Source organism: Sebastes umbrosus, chromosome 9 (assembly GCF_015220745.1).
Source record: "Sebastes umbrosus isolate fSebUmb1 chromosome 9, fSebUmb1.pri, whole genome shotgun sequence".
Taxonomy (NCBI): domain Eukaryota; kingdom Metazoa; phylum Chordata; class Actinopteri; order Perciformes; family Sebastidae; genus Sebastes; species Sebastes umbrosus.
In genome coordinates, this window is record NC_051277.1 from 18,769,177 (window position 1) to 18,788,614 (window position 19,438).

Below are 19,438 nucleotides of genomic sequence, written 5' to 3' on the forward strand. Positions count from 1 at the left end.
GTGCATCGCAGTTTGTTGCGTGTGGGGCTGTGTAGCCGCAGACCGGTCAGGGTGCCCATGCTATCCTAATGTTATGGCTGATCGGTGTATATAAACAGCCTGGGAACTGACATTTTAAATGAAACTCTGTTTGTTTTTTTGCTTTTATTTTGGAAAGACGGATCATTTTTCAGTCTTGTTCAGGTTGTGTGGGGTGACCACATTTGTGACACACTGTACAATTCGAGTAAATGTGATGATATTGGTCTAATACAGCTGATTCATCTTTTCTTTGGTTACAGTTTCTTCACCAGGAGAGGTTTCGCTAACAGGAAATGGTGGGTGACAGGCAGCACGTAGACTAGTCTGTCTGTTCAACCTCTGAACAGTGTTTGGAGTCAGAGCAGGAAACATTTTGGTCCAGAACGTTTCTGCAGCAAATTTAATTAACATTTTCCAACCACCTGATAAAATCCTGTTAACGTGGCTGGTAGAACAAGTTAACAGCATTTAGTTATGATACTGGAGGTTTTAATTCCCTGAGGTGTAGATGGCATTTCAGGCAGCTTGATGAAGAAAACATTCTCTTATATCACTAGAGGAATGAAGCAGAACAGTGGCTGACTTCCTTCTGAGGAAAGTCCCTTGTGTTTGTTTCTAAAAGAATTTCTGTGGAAACAAAAGTGATGCCTAACATAACACCTTTATACAGTACAGACAGATGTACAGACAGCTGTACAGACAGCTGTTCTACCTCATTGACATAATAAAGGAAATGGTTACTTTTACTAACTAACAGACTAAAAGAGAGTAACAGGTCAAACCACATAACACACCTCAATAAGGCATCTATTATTGAATATAGTTCACAACCTTTGTCAGACTCAGACAACTTCATTAGTTCCAGACAAATTAATATTTAAGTAACATTATGTAATTTTTCAGCCAATTTCCCCGACAAATATTAAGCCTGGTCCCCACTTTGGATATTTTTCACTCAATATCTCTACTGAATATTGTGGTGGAAGTGGAAACAATTAGTTGATTGACAGAAGATGTATTGGTAACTATTTTGAAAATCAATTAAACATCATAAAATGGCAAACATTTTCTTGTTTCAGCTTCTCAAATGTGAAGATTTACTTTATGTCTTTGTCTTATGTGATAGTAACATGGAATATCTTTCGTTTTGGACTGTGGGTCGGCTAAAAGATGCTTTTACCTTTTAGGACACTTTCGATAATGACATTAGTGGTTGCCGCCCTAAAATAATGTTTTAAATGTAGAACTAGGTTTAATCCCTGACTGAGAAACTCCCTTATTTCAAATATTATTGCAAAAGGCCTTTTGGTGTTTTCCCCTGAATCAATTAAAACTGTAGCTAACTGGTTTGGACTGGTTCTGCCGGCCACTTCAGCATTCACATGATGTTTGTGCAAACGGCATGTTAATCTAATAGAGATGGACAGTCTAGTCTTGTCACTTGTTTTCCCAGCTAGTGCTCCTCTGTCAGCTTCAGTTTTACTTAAAGTTGTGATACTTTATCTCAATGCTTCACAGCCAAGACAGCCGTTCTTTAATGTAGTTAAAATATTGTAGTTTAATAAGTCTTGTAGCCTATATGCATATCAGTCCTCAACAAGGCCTCAACACTCATTTAAGACCAACATAAGATCCAGTTTTATAGCAAATGTGTCTCCCTTGTAAGTGGATTCATTTACAAATAAATCAGTTTTGATTTGACCAACCAGATTTGTTTTCATTTCCACTTTCTCAAAAGTTTTCATAGAACAAAGCAAAACCTCAAAAGGTAAAATTCCTATTAAATAATGCTTATTTCTTAAGAGTGGGGAAATATTAACAACATTAGAAGTAACCTTTACATTGTGATATTGCAGAAATAATGTATGTCAAGCTTATTAAGCAAGGAGTTGGTAAAAGTACAAAAACACAGAAACTAATTGATATGAAAATCGTGATTCACAAACAAAAAAACAACCTGATTTGAACCAATTCAATTCCAAGATGTCTGATGAAGAACAAACGTCCCATTCATTAAGACAAGAGAGGATTGAATACGTCCATACAAACAGTAACTATTGGGTCAAAGCAGAGGGTCAATCAAACCGGCCTGAATGCAGTTGTAGACATCTCATGTAATCAATGCTTGTTGTGTGTTTAGTTTACATCATGAATGATACATATTGTCTCTGCGTTTGGGACGTTTAAATGACTTGATGTGTGACAGCAAGATTGAGATTTTACTGCCTCCCCTGTTACATCAGTCAATCAACCAAACTTTATTTATATAGCATCTTTCAAACATCAACCAATCAAATGCACTTCAAAGTGCTTTACAAGCAATTGACAAATAAATTGATAATAATGATCAACAATTACTCAAAGTAGTAAAATGTTGATAAAACTAAATGAGTAAAATAGAGTATAAAACTGTATAAATAATAAAACCACTAAAATTAACAAACACTACACGGAAGCCAGACCAAATAGATGGGTTTTTAGTTTAGGTTTAAAGGTTTGAATATTTTCAGCTCTTCTCAGATCCTCTGGAAGGCTGTTGGAGCGTAACGGCTGAAAGCAGCATCACCTCTTTGTTCTGCTTTTGTGGAACAACTAAAAGATAAGACCCAGAGGATGGAAGGGGGCTTCCTGGTTCATGAACCAAAAGCATATCTGAGAGATAGTCTGGTGCACGGCCATGCGGTGCCTTATAATCTAATAAAAGAATTTTAAAATCAATACAAAAACTAACAGGTAACCATTGTAAAGAATTTAAAATAGGCATAATGAGTGCTCTCTTTTTCGTCTTGGTCAGCACTCGAGCAGCAGAATTTTGAATTAGTTGATTCATTGTATTCCTCGGTAGACCAGAAAAGAGAGCGTTACAATAGTCTATAGCCTGCTAGTTATAAAAGCGTGAATCAGTCTCTCTGTGTTGCTCAGAGAGAGAGAGCATTTCAGAAGAGGTCATTTCATCAAAGTCATAGAGATCTAGCTTTTTATTCGTACGGCTTTGAAAAATCAGATATAAATCCATCTACTGATTTAGCCTCAATAGTATAATCCGGTATGACATTGTTTTCTTACTGGGTGTTTCATACACTATGTAGACAAACATTACACCCGTATGTCATTGCTGGAAAAAAAAAAAATTCTGCATGTGGTTGATGTCAGAGTTTCTGTGTAAGCCAGTTCCCCACCAAACTGGGAATACCATTTATTTCTGGCTTTGTGTTCAGAGGCATTGTCATGTTGAAACAGGAAAGGGCCTTCCCCTATGTGTTGACTATGTTATCATTGTGTGCTGTAGCATTAAATGAGAACTTAACTGAAGGTCAGTTTACTTCTCACTTCAAAGCATGCAAGAGCAGCTGTATAATGTTTATTATGTGTCAGCTTGTGCTTGAAGACTACAAATGTATGACGGATAATTTGTGTTAAAAGCTGGATAGTTTAAGTCCCAGACACAGAAAGTCGACATCAAAGAATTAGCGGCAATGAATGCCGACTGTTGCGTCTCCCCACGTTGCCTTCGTCTTGGCCGACAAGTTTAGGCCCTGACACACCAAGCCGACGATCGGCTGTCGGCCAGTTTGGGGCCGTCGGTGAGCGTCTGTCGACCTAGGTTTTGCAGTGTGTCCTGCACCTTCGGCTATAGTCTGCCCGTGTTGGAGGCTTTTCGACCGATTCAGCATGTTGAATCACTCTGATTGGCGAGAAGAGAAGCGGAAAGCAAGCCAACGAGTAAAGTCAAGAGGACGCACACAGAAGGCTCTTCTCATTTTTCCTCTTCATCTCATCTGATCGTTCCAATACACCGATATTTTCACGACAACATGACCATCTAGAATGACGCTAAGTGGCGAGAGTGGTGTGAAAATAGTCGGCAAACGGCGCTTTGTTTCATAACAATGACTTGTATATCTGCAGTCCTCGGCCTTCCTGTTTCCCTTTTTGAAAGACGAATACAGACTACCACCGCCTGCTGGTGGGGAGAGTTATTCCATCTCACACAGGCGCACAACGTCCGTGCTAACTGGCTGTCGGCTATAGTCTTTGCAGTGTGTTCAAATGCAACTTGTCGGCCAAGACAAATGGTGACGTGAGGCGACGCAACAGTCGGCCTTCATTGCCGTTAGTTCTTTGATGTCAGCTTAGTGTGTCTGGGCCGATTCAACATGCTGAATCGGCCGAAAAGCCGACTAGAGCCGATGGTGCAGGACACACCGCAAAAACTGGGCCGACAGACGCTCACGCTTAAAAGACAAGGGCCTTTAAAGAGACTGTTTGTAACTTCTTACACGTATAAATCATTGCGGGTCGGTGTCCCATGCGTGAAATATAGAGTGATATTGTGGTTTTAGCTGACGTGTGTCGCCTCACTGTTTCGAGCGATGCTGGTTCATGTCTATGTAGAGCGAGCGCGAACAACAGGACGCTGACATTTGTTGACTTAACGGCCACAGGCGTCGCTGTTAACAAGCAATTTCTGATTCTTACAAACAGTCCCTTTAACAGGGTGTGATGAAAAGATGCTTTCTAATTGCATCATGGGGAGTGTAGGATCCAGTGTTTTTGCTCTGCATCCTGTAAGTGCCCCTTTAAGATTTCCCTTAAAGGTCCCATATTGTAAAAAGTGAGATTTTCATGTCTTTTATATTATAAAGCAGGTCTAAGTGCTATATAAATACTGTTGAACTATCAAAACGCTCAATATACGGACAAATACACACAGCCCGTATTAAAAAATTGTGCGTTTGAAATAAGCCGTTAGGATTTCTGTCCATTTGTGATGTCACAAATATACAATTTATAGATCATTACACGGTTTTAAACACAAACATTCTAAATGTGTCCCAGTTTATTTCCTGGTTGCAGTTTATGTGAATGTCATCAGCTGACAGGAAGTAAACATGGACCCAAACTGTTCCCTGGCAACGCAATCCTGTTGAAATGCACTAAAACGGAGCGTTTCAGACAGAGGATAAATACAGGCATATTCAGGCGGACAGTTTGAGGAAAATAAAGTTATTTTTTAACATTACAGCATGTAAACATGTTCTAGTAGAAACAGAAAATACAAGTATGAACCTGAAACGACCACAATATGGGACCTTTAATTGGAAGTAAAGGGACTCACCCACACCCTGAAACAGTCCCAGAACTGTCCCACCAAGCAGGATTAAACAAATGATGTTTAGTCCATGTTTCAGGGACTTCTGGGTTTGACTAATTATATCCAAATGATTACAAATAAAGATAACTCTGCTTTGTGTGACAGACCCCTGGGCGTCCAGATGTTAAAGGTTCCATATTATAAAAAAGTGAGATTTTCATGTTTTTTTATTATAAAGCAGGCTGAAGTCCTATATAAATACTGTGAAAGTATCGAAACACTCAATTCAGAAACTCTGCATTTGAAACAAGCTGTCAGGACTTCTGCCCCTTCGTGATGTCACGAATATACAATATTTAGACCCTTGACACAATTTTAAACGTAAACCTTCTAAATGTGTCCCAGTTTATTTCCTGGTTGCAGAGTATGTGAATGTCATCAGCTGACAGGAAGTACACATGGACCCAAGCTGTTGCCTAGCATCGCAATTCGGTTGCAACTCTGTCAAAATGTGCTAAAACGGAGCGTTTCAGACAGAGGGTAAATAAAGGCATATTCAGGCTGACAGTATGAGGAAAATTAAGTGTTTTTTTTAACATTACAGCATGTAAACATGTTCTTGTAGAAACAAATGAACCTGAAAATGAGTATAATATGGGACCTTTAAGTTTGCCTCCAGTGCTGTGGAAATAATGTCCTGATGTCCCTAAGTAGCTAAAACAGTGCAGCTAGCATAAAACATGGCAAAAAAACACAATGCTGCCTCTTAACAAATGTCCCATGAATGTGTGTGAAGTTGGTAGTTGGACTCTCTGTGTGTGTGTGTGTTGCCTGTTTTCGCCTCTCTGCACTGTTGTTTGCAGATGTTCATTAGCATTTGGATGTTCCTCTGTGTGAGCCAGCAGCTCCGCCTCCTGAGCTTCTGATTGGGCACACTGTTACTGGAGCTGTCAGCTCGGCTCCGGGAAGCTTTTCTGTTGCTCTCTCTCTCAGTCTCCAGTCTTCAGCTGCACCACCGACCCACTGACTGCAGCAGCAGCAGCTAGCAAGCAGCAGGCTTCTCCTGCTCTTTGTTAGCTTCGGAAAGCACCAAGAAAAGACGCATCCATGCAGTAGCACACTTACTTTCTTTTGGAAAATGATCATCTGTACGAATAAGATGGAGTACCCCCTGAGAACCCAGTACCAGCGAGTCCACAAACAGGTAAAGCTGACAAAGACACAAAGCTGTGGAAAAGTTCTAACACAATTAAAGCTAGCAGGCTAACCGGGTAGCCTGTTCATTCATTTACTGAGTTTTATGTCAAAGAAAAACTCGTCTCTTAACCACGACTTACCTGTTTCTTTTAGCTTTCATTTAGGCAGAGAACAGCCGACAATATAAAGAAGACTTACACTGTTTTATATCTCTAAACTTTCCAACTTGTCAACCAGTAGCTATGGTTACACTGGCTGTTAAGTTAGCTAGCAAACTAACGGTTTATCCATACTACAGTTAGCTAAATTACAACTATTAAAAAAGCAATAAAGTTAATTTTTATGATTTAATTTAAGGTTATGAACTGTCACCTTTCATCGCCTTCAAGAAACATTTTATAGTGTCGTTAAAATGTTAATTTAATGCTCGTTAAAGCTAATTTCCAACGGTTTAAAAGCTACCGTTAGTAAAGCTACCGTTAGTAAATGTAATGTCAACGTTACATTTAATTTGAATTTAAAAACAGCCGTTTGCTGTTAAATGTGTGTTTTTACAGTCACTGTGATGTTAATAAGCCTTTCAAACAATGTAAGGAGGACTCTTCCTTTGTTGGTTCACCAGTGATGTTTTAAGTGCTTTATTTCATATATATATATATATGGTTATGTTTAACTTAAATGCTGACGTTTAAATGCAGTAACGGTTGCAGTATGAGGAGAGATCTGTAGGTGACGATGACATCATCATCTGAGGATTTGGGAGAAAAGTGTCAGTCAGTTAAAGGAGGCTGTGAAGTAATGCAGTGCCCTTTATTACCCATAAATAAGATATAAGCACGGCTCGAAGGGACACGGCTGTGTTTGTGCATTTAATCTGTGAGGACAGATGAGGATTGTTTTAGTTTTTTCTTTTCTCCAGGTGCCCTCTAAATGTTGGTTATTGTGCTGTGTTTTTTGTGCTGGCTGAACTGGACTGCCAATCAAAGTTGTTTTTCTCCTCGGTCGCCTGTTTTTCCATTTTGCAACAGAAGGGGGGCGCTGTCTCAAGTGTGCAGTCCTCTCCTAAAAGACATGTTTGCTGCAGATTAGAGTCCAGAAATGGAGCAAAACAGGGAGGAATGTGAGCAGCAAGGGATTCAAAAACCCTCTGCTCTGGTTTCAAGTCCAATCTGGGTTCACTTTCACTGCCCTTCACTGTTTTGCTGTTCATAGTTCATTGCCATTCAGCTGGCATTTTTCCTCTACATGATTACGTAATTATCTGTAACTGGAGACAATCTGTATTTGTTTTTCTGCTTTTGCAAAACAAAATAACCCAAGTAAACAAGTATTTGGCATTTAAGCACCACCACATTTGAGCACCTGCCTTGTTGATATGATACTATGAATCAGCCTATCATAATAACATCTTAAGGCTGGTTTACACCATCGTCTCTGACCCCAACCATGTTTTGAACAGTGAATATGAATTGTTACCATCAAATCAGGGAGATACAGGGTTCCACGATTTAATAAGGTTAGACTGAAGCACTCTTTTGTGCACCAGTCAATCCTAAAACTAAATATGGAGCCTAATCCCAGATCAAATGTACGTTGAAGGGCCCTGAATATTGTTTAAATGTACGTATCCTTGTTTCTGGTCTTTGTCCTTTTTGTGATGTTGCAAATGGAGCTGCTGTGATGCAAAAACAAAGTTCAGACCTGTCTGACAATAAATTATCGTATTATCGTATCGTATACCGTACACGCCCCCAGCTTGTTTTTGAATGAGACTAGTAATGAATTGCTATCAGTGGACTTCTTTTGTAACTGCGTCTCCCCCCTCGCTCTACCTGCCTGCCGTGTTTTCTGACAGGTCTAATCCCTCATCTGCTGTATGTGGGCTTGGCTCTCTTTTTTTTTTTTTTTTTCCATCCTGCAGCATAGTGTTTTATTTGTCTTGTTTTATGTGCTGTCCTACCCGGCGGCTCCCCTCTTCTCCTCCCCTCTCTAAACATCTTTGGGCTGCAGCTGGTTTGTTTTGCACTACTCTCTTAAGTTCAGGTTGCAGAGCCAAAATCGGCCTGGCTGCTTGTGTTTCCTGTGATTTGGGGAGAGGAGGAGGGGGGTTAATGCCGTCAGGACGCCGGCGTATGATCAGGACGGACCCCATCCAGGCTCAATCGGAATGCAGATTGAATGTCCTTCTCCTGTAACTGCAGCAGCCCCCCTCCTGCAGCCCTCCAACACAGCACAGACACTACATGCACACATGCACGTCTCAGCTCAAGCTGACACATTTACCCTTGGAAGACTGGTTGCATCATTTTCCCACTTCTTTGTGTGTCATCTTCATATCCCTGCTCGTACAGTGCTGCTGTTTTGTTTGTCAGCCTTGCTATCAAAGCCTGTCTTTGTCTCCATTTACCTTTCCTCCCCTCAGTGACGTCACCCCTGTTTTTCTTTTTCATCCCTGGCCTGCCTCTTGCTCCTCCCTGATCAATAAACAAATGACCTCTCCCGTGTTGGGAAGTTTTTGTTTTTTTGACTGTCTATGATCTACACCTGTGAATTTTTACTCACAACAAACAGGCCCTCTGTGAGTTGTTTTGTGTTTTTGCAGCCAGGCCACAAGTTTGAATTAATCTTGTGATTTGAATAGCGCAGCGCTCTAAAATCAACATCGCCATCTCGCTTTTTTCACCCCCAAGCTCTGTTTCGACTATAAAAAATGCCTTTGTTTCAATATCAGTAGCTGCTGGGCGTACTATAAGCAGAATTAATAGGTTTGTGTGCACAAAGCCTTAATGTGCGTCTCTCTCAGACTGTTTGCATCCATGTGAAACCAAAATATGCTTTGTAATACCGTACACGGTCGCCCAAATGATGATGTGTGTCTTTTTGCTTTATATATCCACCCACACACGCTTGTTAGCAGCTTTTCATGCGGGTGTTTTTTCCTGTGGGTGGACAATAAGGAGCGTATCGCCTTATCAACAGTGCTGCTGTGTGCAGCATTTGTGGCTTGTTTTCAGGCAATAAAGATGAAGCAGTGTGGATGGGTGTCTGGACACAGACTTGACAAACAATGTCTGTCTAAACCTTCTTCCCGTAGTGCGTATTAATCACAAGTATTGATTAGAAAATGATGTGGGATGGATCACTTATGTAGGGGAATATGAATTGCTTTACTTTTTCTGTCTGGCAACCATGGCAAAATATGTAATTTATGGACTTTTCCTTTTGTTTTAGTAGTTTCAAAATCTGGGAATTTTTTAAAATGTACACATTGTCAGAAACCTACTGTATATTGGTTTTGAACTGTGTATTTAGCTGAGTTTTCATTTTGCTTTCATGTCAAGGTGTCAGTCAGCAGACTCGGTTAAATCCGTAGGATGTGTTATTTCCTGCTGCGCGACTGCTCACATCAACTGTAGTAAGTTCCTGTTTCAGTTTGACGTATTCCGTCGAATTAGTCCAGACATGTTTATGAAATTTCACAAAACAACAATTTCCTCTTTGATTGTGTGATGCCAGTCTCCTCGGTCAGTACAAGAGTAAGTGTTGTCACTTATTTTACTGTTCTTGTCACAGCTGTAGATTTGACAGTGGCTGAAGACTAAATGAATGACAGAACCAGTCAGTTAAAGGGCCACCGGCTTGTAGAGGTTTGTGTTCTCCTGCTTGTCTTGTCATTTTTACTGGTTGTACATGTATTTAATTCAGCAACAGTAACCTTTTGCTGAATTAATCCTCTTACAGAAGTTGTGTATTCCTTTACATTTTGAACAACACTGGAGCAAGTAGAGGTCTGATGATGCTTATGTTGTACCCAGATTCATTGCATCACCTTGTTGTTCATGATGACCCACTTTGATAAGGTTTTGTCGTAGCCTCGGTGGGATCTTAGTAGTCTGGTTTTTCATAAGCAACCGCCGTATTTCCAGTCTGAAATGTTTACCATACAATGTTGGTATTTGGTACGTCTGGTACAGGTCTTAAATATGTAACAGGAAGTACGTTTATTGTTTTGGATTCATATTATCTACTGTGCAGTTACATTTTTATTCTGTAAAGCACAAAAAAGCATGTTAATACTAGAGCATACATCGGCTGGCTGATATTATTGGCACAAACAGCAACTATGTTGGCTTGTCATCACAGATGTAGGTACTTATGTAATTTTTCCTAAAGAGCACATTTGTCATCTGTAAAATATAATTTGCAAAAAAACATTTTGTGGAAATAACGTTTGAGAAATACTTTACAGTTAAAAGCCTTACTGTGGATGTACAATATAAAGTCAATCATATCTACATAATTGATCTATACAATTGCAGCCAACTACGGACTTGCATAGATCAAATACCATAAAACATCCTGGAAAATAAAAATATGTACATTTTCTTGCTTGAGTAATTAAATTATAAACAGAAACGTTTACATTTTCTACACACCCAATTAAGGAACATAAAGTTCCTTATTAGAAAATAATCTAGTGATACGTGCTTCATGAGAATCATTTGAATGATCAACAAAATACAGTAAAATGCGCACTTTTAAATTCAGATATTGGGTGGGAATCAGCGCTCTGAGGGTCTAACTGTTGTTTCAAATAGAGCTACGACTGAGTTTTAAATAAGAAGCACACTGCTGTACGGGAAGTCTTTCGCATTTTGTCTGAGCCTTTAAATTAAATGAGATCATGAATCATTGATACCTGTGTCAAACATACAATTTCAGTCAGGCTGTAGTAAATACACTACAGTGACCATCATGTCTTACACCTGATTCAGTGAATTATGTGTTGTGGTGTTTGTATTACAAACTAAGCTGAGGGCAGTTTATTGAACAACATTGTAGCTTATTTTATAGCGACGGACTGGAAAAAATAAACTAAGTGGTCTCCCTACGTAAGTCCTTGACAAGTCAGACTCAAAGCATATTTTCTGCACGGTATAGAGACCCTGAAATGTCTTTTCCTTTCAGTGACCAAGCCAGTTTGATGGAGCAGTAGCGTAGATTTTGCAGCTCAGCATACTAATTATCAGTAGCTCTTGTGTTTGCAGAGGGATACTTGTGTGAATGTGCTCTTGTAAAGAGGTGTTTGATTGGCAGGCACCTGTGTGCCCTACAGACCCTCCGGCCTATTTCCCATGTCTGTTGACAGACAAGAGTGGGTCAGGGTCTGTGTACGAGCGGGTTTCATTTAGTGCCAGCTCTCCTCGTTCACTCAGTTTTTTTTTTATCCTTCTGTTCCTTTTAGATCATTTTTCTCTGTCGCTTTATATAAACTATGAGATTATGGACGTATAAACACCATGATAAGATTGATTTTGTTTAATGTGTATTATATTAACATGTCTTTCAAGATCTGAGCGTATATAGGTCAAGAGGTGGAGCCTCTTGCAGGATCACAAGGAAACCCTCAGCCACTACAGGGAGAAGTGAAATACCACATGGAGCCACCAGCCAGATAAACATGGCGATGAATGCCAAAGAGGCGTACGGAGCTAAAATTAAGTGGTCGACATTTGCTCCGACTATGTGTGACATAAATTGAGGTGTCTGTGAAAGAAATAATCCTAGACAGCGGTTTGTGCTGTTAAAAGGATAAGTCCTTGCCAACATTCATACAGTTCAAACTGCAGTGAACCATTTGGCTCTGATCAGCGCTGTGCGCTCAGGTTTCACATGCAGGGGAACCGAGTCGTCCGCCCGAGGCTCAGCTCCCAGACACCTTTTCCTAGAGGCCATTGTATAATGGCGAGAGAGGTAATAATAAATGGCTGTGCCTATGAGGGCAGGCCAGCTTCCCTCTCCACATGGGTCTGTTTCTCTTGGCCTCCGGCTCCTCAGCCCAGTCGCACCCATGTTTGTGTGTTTGGTCTCATCCACTTCTTTGCTGCTGCGGCGTTTCCCTCCTTAAGGCCTCTTAAGCCCAACTTTCACATTAGTTTCTTCATCTATGGTTCCTGCCAGCGTGTAAATCCTCCTTTCAAAGGACAAGGTTTCAGCCTTATATCAGGCTTTTTATTGTTTTTGTTCACTGCATCCACTTTCAATTCATTAAAGTGGATACCTGTAAATTCCCGGTGACTCATCTACATTTATGATAATGTATTAGAACTGTATGAGGCATCAGACCCTGCTGCAGTCAACCTGAGTCGGTGCCTCTGTGCCTGTCGAGCTTCCAGCTGAGCGCCGTTGTTTGCTTGTTTTATTTGCAGAAAGAATAATGTAAGGAATGCACTCACTTGCCACTGGCGCCGGTATCACAGCATCGCGGCTGCTGTTCTTCCAAGACTGCCTCTCTTCAGCTGATTTAATGTGAGGAACATGACTCCAGTCCATAGCACAGTCTGAGCCCGGCATCACATGGTGTGGACACTGAAGTCCAACCTTATCTTGAGCCGGTCGGCTATGGCTACAAAATGAGATCTAATGATTCAACGGACAGGCAGCCCTGCGTTACTGGTTTTTATATCTTATTCGAGGAGCATTTGTATGTATGCAGTATTTTGAAGAAAACTTTTCGCACAGAGTACATGTCTGTAATCATTATACAAGAACTGCAAAATCAATGAAGACATTTATCACTATCACTCTGGGCACTTTGGCAATGTCGATGGCTGCAACTGAGGTTTATTATCTTGATCAATTCATCTACTAATACATTTTCTTTGTCTATATGTCAGGAAAATCTCACAGCCCTTAGAGTGACGTCTTCAAACTGCTTGTTTTGTCCAACAAAAAGTCCAAACCCATTGAAAACATATTTTTGCTTGAATGACTGAAACAATTAATAGATTTATTTAAATGTATGTGATTTTCTGTTGCTTGACAAATCGATTAATTGACTTTTTAGCTCAGGATTTCAGCTCCAATGGCTACGGCATGAGCATCATACTCATGAACTCAATGATGAAACATCCTTTGTACTTACACAACAAACCACTCAAGGTTTTTGCCTTTCCCATCAGAAACCAACCGTCTCCCTCCTCTCTGTGCTGGTTTCTGCAGGTGATGGTGAACGGTGAGAAGGAGCGAGTGTCGCTGCTGTTCATGAAGGCTCTGGTCAGCAGGGGGAGCGTGGACGCCGTGTCCCAGCAGATGGCCTCTCACCCTCAGTACTTGGAGAGCTTCCTGCGTACACAGCACTACATCCTGCACATGGACGGCCCCCTGCCACTGCCGTACCGCCATTACATCGCCATCATGGTCAGTGACCAAGCTGTTCTCGTTTGTACATACCCAGGATCTCGCCGTCCTGCTGTACATGTAGATAAACAAACACAAGGAAGCTGATCTTTACCAGGGATCATACTAGTATTATTCAAAATGAAAGAATAACAAGCTCTAACGTTTGAGGTGGTCATCTTCCCGTATCTGTATGCTCAAGTTCCTCTCCCTATGACTTTCAGGCTGCGGCGCGACATCACTGCAACTACTTGGTGTACCTGCACTCAGCCCAGTTCCTGAGGGTGGGCGGGGACCCTCTGTGGTTGCAGGGTTTGGAGGCAGCGCCCACTCGCCTTCGTCTCCTTGACCACATCAACAAGGTGCTGGCCCACCAACCCTGGCTCACTGCCTGCTCACACATCCAGGTACAGCAAAGCCAAACACTGACAAACAAATCAAAATGTACATAAACCATAACAGGACAGTATTAAATGATGATGAAACACAGAATTATTTAGATCTTTAGAGCACTCAGGCTGCAAATCCTGAGTGCCTTAAAATCATGTCTGACCCCGAGCTCTTATCTCTCCAGACGCTGCTAAAGTCGGGCGAGCAGTGCTGGTCGCTGGCTGAGCTGGTGCAGGCGGTGGTGATCCTGGCCCACTGCCACTCCCTCTGCAGCTTTGTGTTTGGATGCGACACAGACTCAGACTTTGTCCCTCTCTCCAAGTCTCCCAACGGTACCCCGCCGACCTTCTGCCCCTTTGATGCTGCCAACGGCAACACCAACGTGCCTCAGTCGCTCGCCACTCCCTCCGAACACATAGCACGAAGACGGGTAACAAAGACTTGACTTGACTTGTATTTTCTTCAAATAAAAGAGAATCGCAAAGCGGAATACAGTCAGTTTGCAAAAATAGTCCTCTCGTCTTGCCTATTAAACATTTGTAACGCTAAGAAACCTTCAAATTACATTTACTTTGGTTCTCTTTTTTCTGTAAGTGGAAAATATGCTGTGGAAATAGATATGATGGTTTATGTTTCATGTGATACTATTTGAATTAGTTTCCCTTACGACATGCATACAAGAATACAATAACATTTTATAAAGGTTATACAGCAGGGTTGCATGCAACTGATTAATTTCATTTCATTGATTAATATGTAGAATTATTTTTTTTACAATTATTCAATTATTCTTCAAATTGCATGTTTTGTCTGACCAACAGTCTGAAACCCAAAGATACTCAATTTACAATGATATAAAACAGAGAAAAGCAGCAAATTCTCTTTTTGTGTGATAATGTGACTAATCGTTTCAGCATGATTATACAACATTTCACATGAGTTCTGGTGAACATTTCAGAAAGATTTTTGCTTGAGAAGTTATGTAGATACAGTAAACATGATCTCTTATGTAAAAGATTAAAACAAACCATGATTCATAGTGTGAAATAGATGGTTCAGTTAGTCCAAGCATGTGTTTCTCAGCATTAAATGCTAACTGATATAGCATCACTTTGAATGAAAAGAGCTCTTTGTGTAATTATGAGAGGAAAGTGGGAGATGCGTTTTCTGATGATAAATGTATGATTGGTCGTCACAGTAGCCGTAGCAGTCTGCTCCTTGTGAGATACTTAAAATTGAAGTTTTTCTGGTGTTTGTGTCGACAGTCTCTGGACTCCAGCTGTGACATGGTGTGTCTCAAAGAGCGGATTCAGAAGTCCCAGGAGGAGCGTGAGAAGAAAGAAGAGCGCCTGCTGCAGACACAAACACTCCAGCAAACAGGTAACGTATATCTGCAGATGAATACACAAACAAGATAAGATGTACCCACTCACTTGTGATGGTTATCTTGAGCATTGCGTTTTAGGTCACATGGTGTGAAACTTGAGCAATCGCCATTCATCATCAGCCGCACTTATTGACACACTCTCTCTGCCTCCCCTCCATCTCCTTTGCTTTCATCGTCTCTTTTTTTTAGATATGGAGGAAGAGGAGGAGATGATGTGCTTTACAGACCCGACGCATTTCATCACAGACCCCGACTTGTGTTATCAGGAGTTCGCTCGTAGGGAGGAGGACCACTTTCAAGTATTTAGAGTTCAGGTGAGGATGTTACATTTGTCAATGTGTCTGTAGGCAGACGGTGTTATCAGTTAACTCTGTAGGTGTGTTATGGCCCTTTATGCTGTGGCCACAGGAAATACTGATAGGCTGGCTGGTGTCTGCTAAACACATCAAACATTCAGTGGCTTAACACAGTTTTGAATCAATGCTCTTGATGTCTGCAACCTGTAACCAAACAAGTGCTTTACAATACGGTATGCTTTATGATTTGAATTTAATAACAGTTTATCAACAAACACCAGGTTTGGTATTTGATTGGCTCATTACCAAACTGTGTCACAGTCAGAAGCAGGTTGAGTGAACTTCCAGGTTTTCATTGATCAAATTATGACGTAAATGTGGTGACAGAGCAGGTGTATCAATACTGGTTTTGACATTTTACCACATTAGTTTGTCTCAGAAACCCACATAAGTTCCTTGTGAGAAAATTACAAATAGTGGTGAAATCTGAAGTTTCCTTATTAACTCATGTATTTGCAAATGTGTGTTTAGATTTAAATAAAAAGTACATATAGCTGGTTAACTAAATTAGGTTTAACATGTACTTCTTTCATGTTACATCCATGTATGTTGAGAACACAGTGAGTTTAGGGCTTGACTTGTCTTTTTTAGGCTTACTCTATTCAATAGTTTAGCCATTAAAGTCATGCCATACTGTATTGTACTTTACTGGTTCCCAACCTTGGGAGCCAGAAACCCCACAAGGGGTCACAAGATAAACCTCACAAAAAGGATTTAGAGGATTGGAAAGCTGAACAAACATTTCTGCTACACAAAATTATGTTCATTTGTTCTTTCCTTTAATCTTTGTGCTTTTTGGTGAACATTTCACCGCTTCAGGCCTCTAAAATCCATTCAAATAGGTCTTTGTTTGAACTGGTCACAAACAGTAGACGTATGGAGAGGGCTGGGAACCACTGATGTACTTTAATATTCGGTGATCTTGATGAACTAATCAAAACCTTGCTGACTTTGAGCATGTGTGGTGTATTTTCTCTGCAGGACTATTCATGGGAGGACCACGGCTTCTCCTTAGTCAACAGGTTGTATTCGGACATCGGGCACCTCCTGGACGACCGATTCAGGAGTGTGACCACCCTCCCCTCGATGCACAGCCCCGACCTGAAGAGGGCCATCTGGAATTACATCCATTGCGTGTTAGGAATACGGTGAGAAAACAGCCTTCTTTGACTCATACAGAAGCCCCACTTTTCTTTGTGTTTGGTAGATAAATAAATGTTTGTGGTTCCAGGTATGATGATTATGATTACGGAGAAGTGAACCAGTTGCTCGAGCGAGATTTGAGGCTGTACATCAAGTCTGTGGCCTGTTTTCCCGATGCCACCAAAACTCCAGTGTGTCCGCTGAGTTTGGCTCCTCTTAAAACTTCAGAACGGGTAAGAAGACCTTCACTGTTAACTTTCTTATCGGTCTCTCCTCTTTTGGCACTCGGTGTGAATCACTTTTCATTCTCTTTCTCTCAGATACACGTTAATTTACTAATCATGGAGGCCCGGCTGCAGGCTGAGCTGCTATACGCTCTGAGAGCCATCACTCAGTACATGATTGCCTAAGTGCTCGGAGAGGCACAAAGCTAGAACTCTCCGCCGGTACAGAGAGACCCCGAGACGCGAGGATAAAGAAATCTCAACAGCAGATGGTGAAATGGGACGAGAGCGGCACTTTTAAGGACACAGCTCCATCGTTTTGCCTCATCAATGTGCTTTTCCTTTTCTCCGATTTAATGTATTTATACCATAATGTGCCACGCCCCCCTCCTCCTGCAAATCCTCCTGTTGTGAAGTCCTCTTATCAAACATCTCGGCTCTCAAACGTTATGTGCAATTATTACTAGAGTTGTTTTAATTTTTACCCGTTGTTTTTGGTTCCAGCTCAGTCTGTGAGAAACTGCTTGTTTGTAGCAGTGTGTTACAGTGGCCATAGTTTGATCAGTATCCTTTTGTAATAACTATGCTTCCCCCCCCCCAAAAAAAATCTCTTTTTGTACAAGTTGAATGTTAACGGGAGTGGAGGGCCTCTGTTATTTTTTGGACAATCCTTGTCAGTGTTGGAGGACATTAAGTGGACCGTGATGGACGACCGTTTTGCTCTCCCTAACATTTTGTATTGATGCTGGTCAAGAACAAACAGTGACACTGCTGGAAGTTATCACATCACTATAGTTTCTTTTAATAAGCACTTTTTTAAACTTTATATATTTATAATGCAAGGTAGCTCGTTAGTAGACATTGAGACGCACCGTGTGTGTGGGTCTGACGCCTTTCTTCTCCACTGTACGACGTGTAACGGAGATTTTCAGACTGTTTGTCTTCAAACTTTCAGACTTTGCTTTTGTTCTCAGCCACAGATTTCGGAGTGAAGTAAATTGATCCGAGATATTTCAGTATTGTTACTTTCAGTACGCGCAGAAGGATTTTGAAGGTAATGATTTTTTTCAAAACACACAATTTACACCTGATAAGAAAATAAAACTTAAGAGGTCAGTGAGCTGTTTCCTACAGTGAAGATTAAGCTGAGCCATTCGCTTGATGATTGTTGTGTTTTTTTGTACTGACGTGCTTCAGAAGTGATCAAATCAGAGACTGAATTTCAGACCAAAAGTCATTAAAAAAACATCTGTAAAGAGATGAATTGGATAGCTGAAAAATACCCAGTCTGCACTTGTCATGACTTGAGTTCAGATTTTTGCTCAAAGCTTTGTGTTAAAGCTTTCTGATTATCAAGTCAAAATCCACGGTACAATTTGCAAAGCAGAACAATGTGCAAACTAGTTGTTAAAACACTTGTATCTTGTTTTCTGTCTTTTTTTATTTTTATAGTTTTTGTAAACTATAGAGTACTTTTTTTGTTTAGTTTCTGGGTGTGATGGTAGAACCTGCTTGTTGTGCTGCAGCCTGAGTAGACGTAGAGGTGTGACAGACTGTTTAGAGTTAGTAACCGCAGGACGTAGAAAAGAAACAAGTGCATATCGAGCATATAAAGCAAAAGCGCTGATAACACAGGTGCCTTCAGGCTATAACTGGAGTGCTGCTGAAATGGAGGGATGTGACTACTGGAGGCTGAATGTGGGCTTTTGGTTGCAGCTTACACCCCCAAATGACAAGTTTAAAACTTGTCTTTTCCCGCATGAATGGGAACTGTTTTTTTCTTGGTGTTCAGCGTTTCTGATAAATATCGCGGCTGTGAACGCCCGTGTTTTCTATCAGACACCTTCTAAGAGCCCCAGCAACTCAGCAAAGAGCCTTTGACACAGATGGATGTTAAAAATGTTCAACTTGAGCAGATAAAAAAAAAAGGACAATTATCTAAAAAAATAAATAAAATAAAATAAAAAAAGAGAACAAGTGAAAAGGCAAAAAAAATTTTTTTGAAAATGTGAAGAAATGTTTTCTATAAAGACGCTCTATGAAAATAACTGCTGTCTACTGTTTTACTTTCTTCTACAGGAGATACATTAAAGGAACAGTGTGTAACATTTCAGGGGATGCAGAAACGGAATATAATATTCATAACTATGTTTTCTTTAGTGTATAATCACCTGAAACTAAGAATTGTTGTGTTTTCGTTAGCTTAGAATGAGCCCTTCATATCTACATAGGGAGCGGGTCCTCTTCACAGAGTCCACCATGTTGCTCCGCCATGTTTCTACAGTAGTCCAGAACGGACAAACCAAACACTGACTCTAGAGAGAGACCTAGGTGTTTTTACGATCCCTGAAGGCCACTGTAGTTCTCCAACACGCTTGTGAAACTGCGGTAATGTGAGCCGCAGAGTGCAACACCGAGGTACCGCAAGCCGCCGTCTAACTTCAGT

At 40.8% G+C, this 19,438-nt stretch overlaps 1 protein-coding gene across 1 annotated transcript; it reads left to right on the forward strand.

Moving 5' to 3' along the window:
- The first annotated feature begins 5,902 nt into the window (after positions 1-5,902).
- Positions 5,903-19,040, forward strand: si:zfos-80g12.1 (sestrin-3). The gene is made up of 9 exons (XM_037780325.1): positions 5,903-6,320; positions 13,316-13,513; positions 13,717-13,899; positions 14,067-14,312; positions 15,148-15,262; positions 15,459-15,583; positions 16,607-16,773; positions 16,857-17,001; positions 17,089-19,040. Exons 1-9 carry the CDS (start codon positions 6,255-6,257, stop codon positions 17,176-17,178), a joined length of 1,335 nt encoding a protein of 444 aa, XP_037636253.1. The 5' UTR covers positions 5,903-6,254; the 3' UTR covers positions 17,179-19,040.
- Positions 19,041-19,438: the final 398 nt, after the last annotated feature.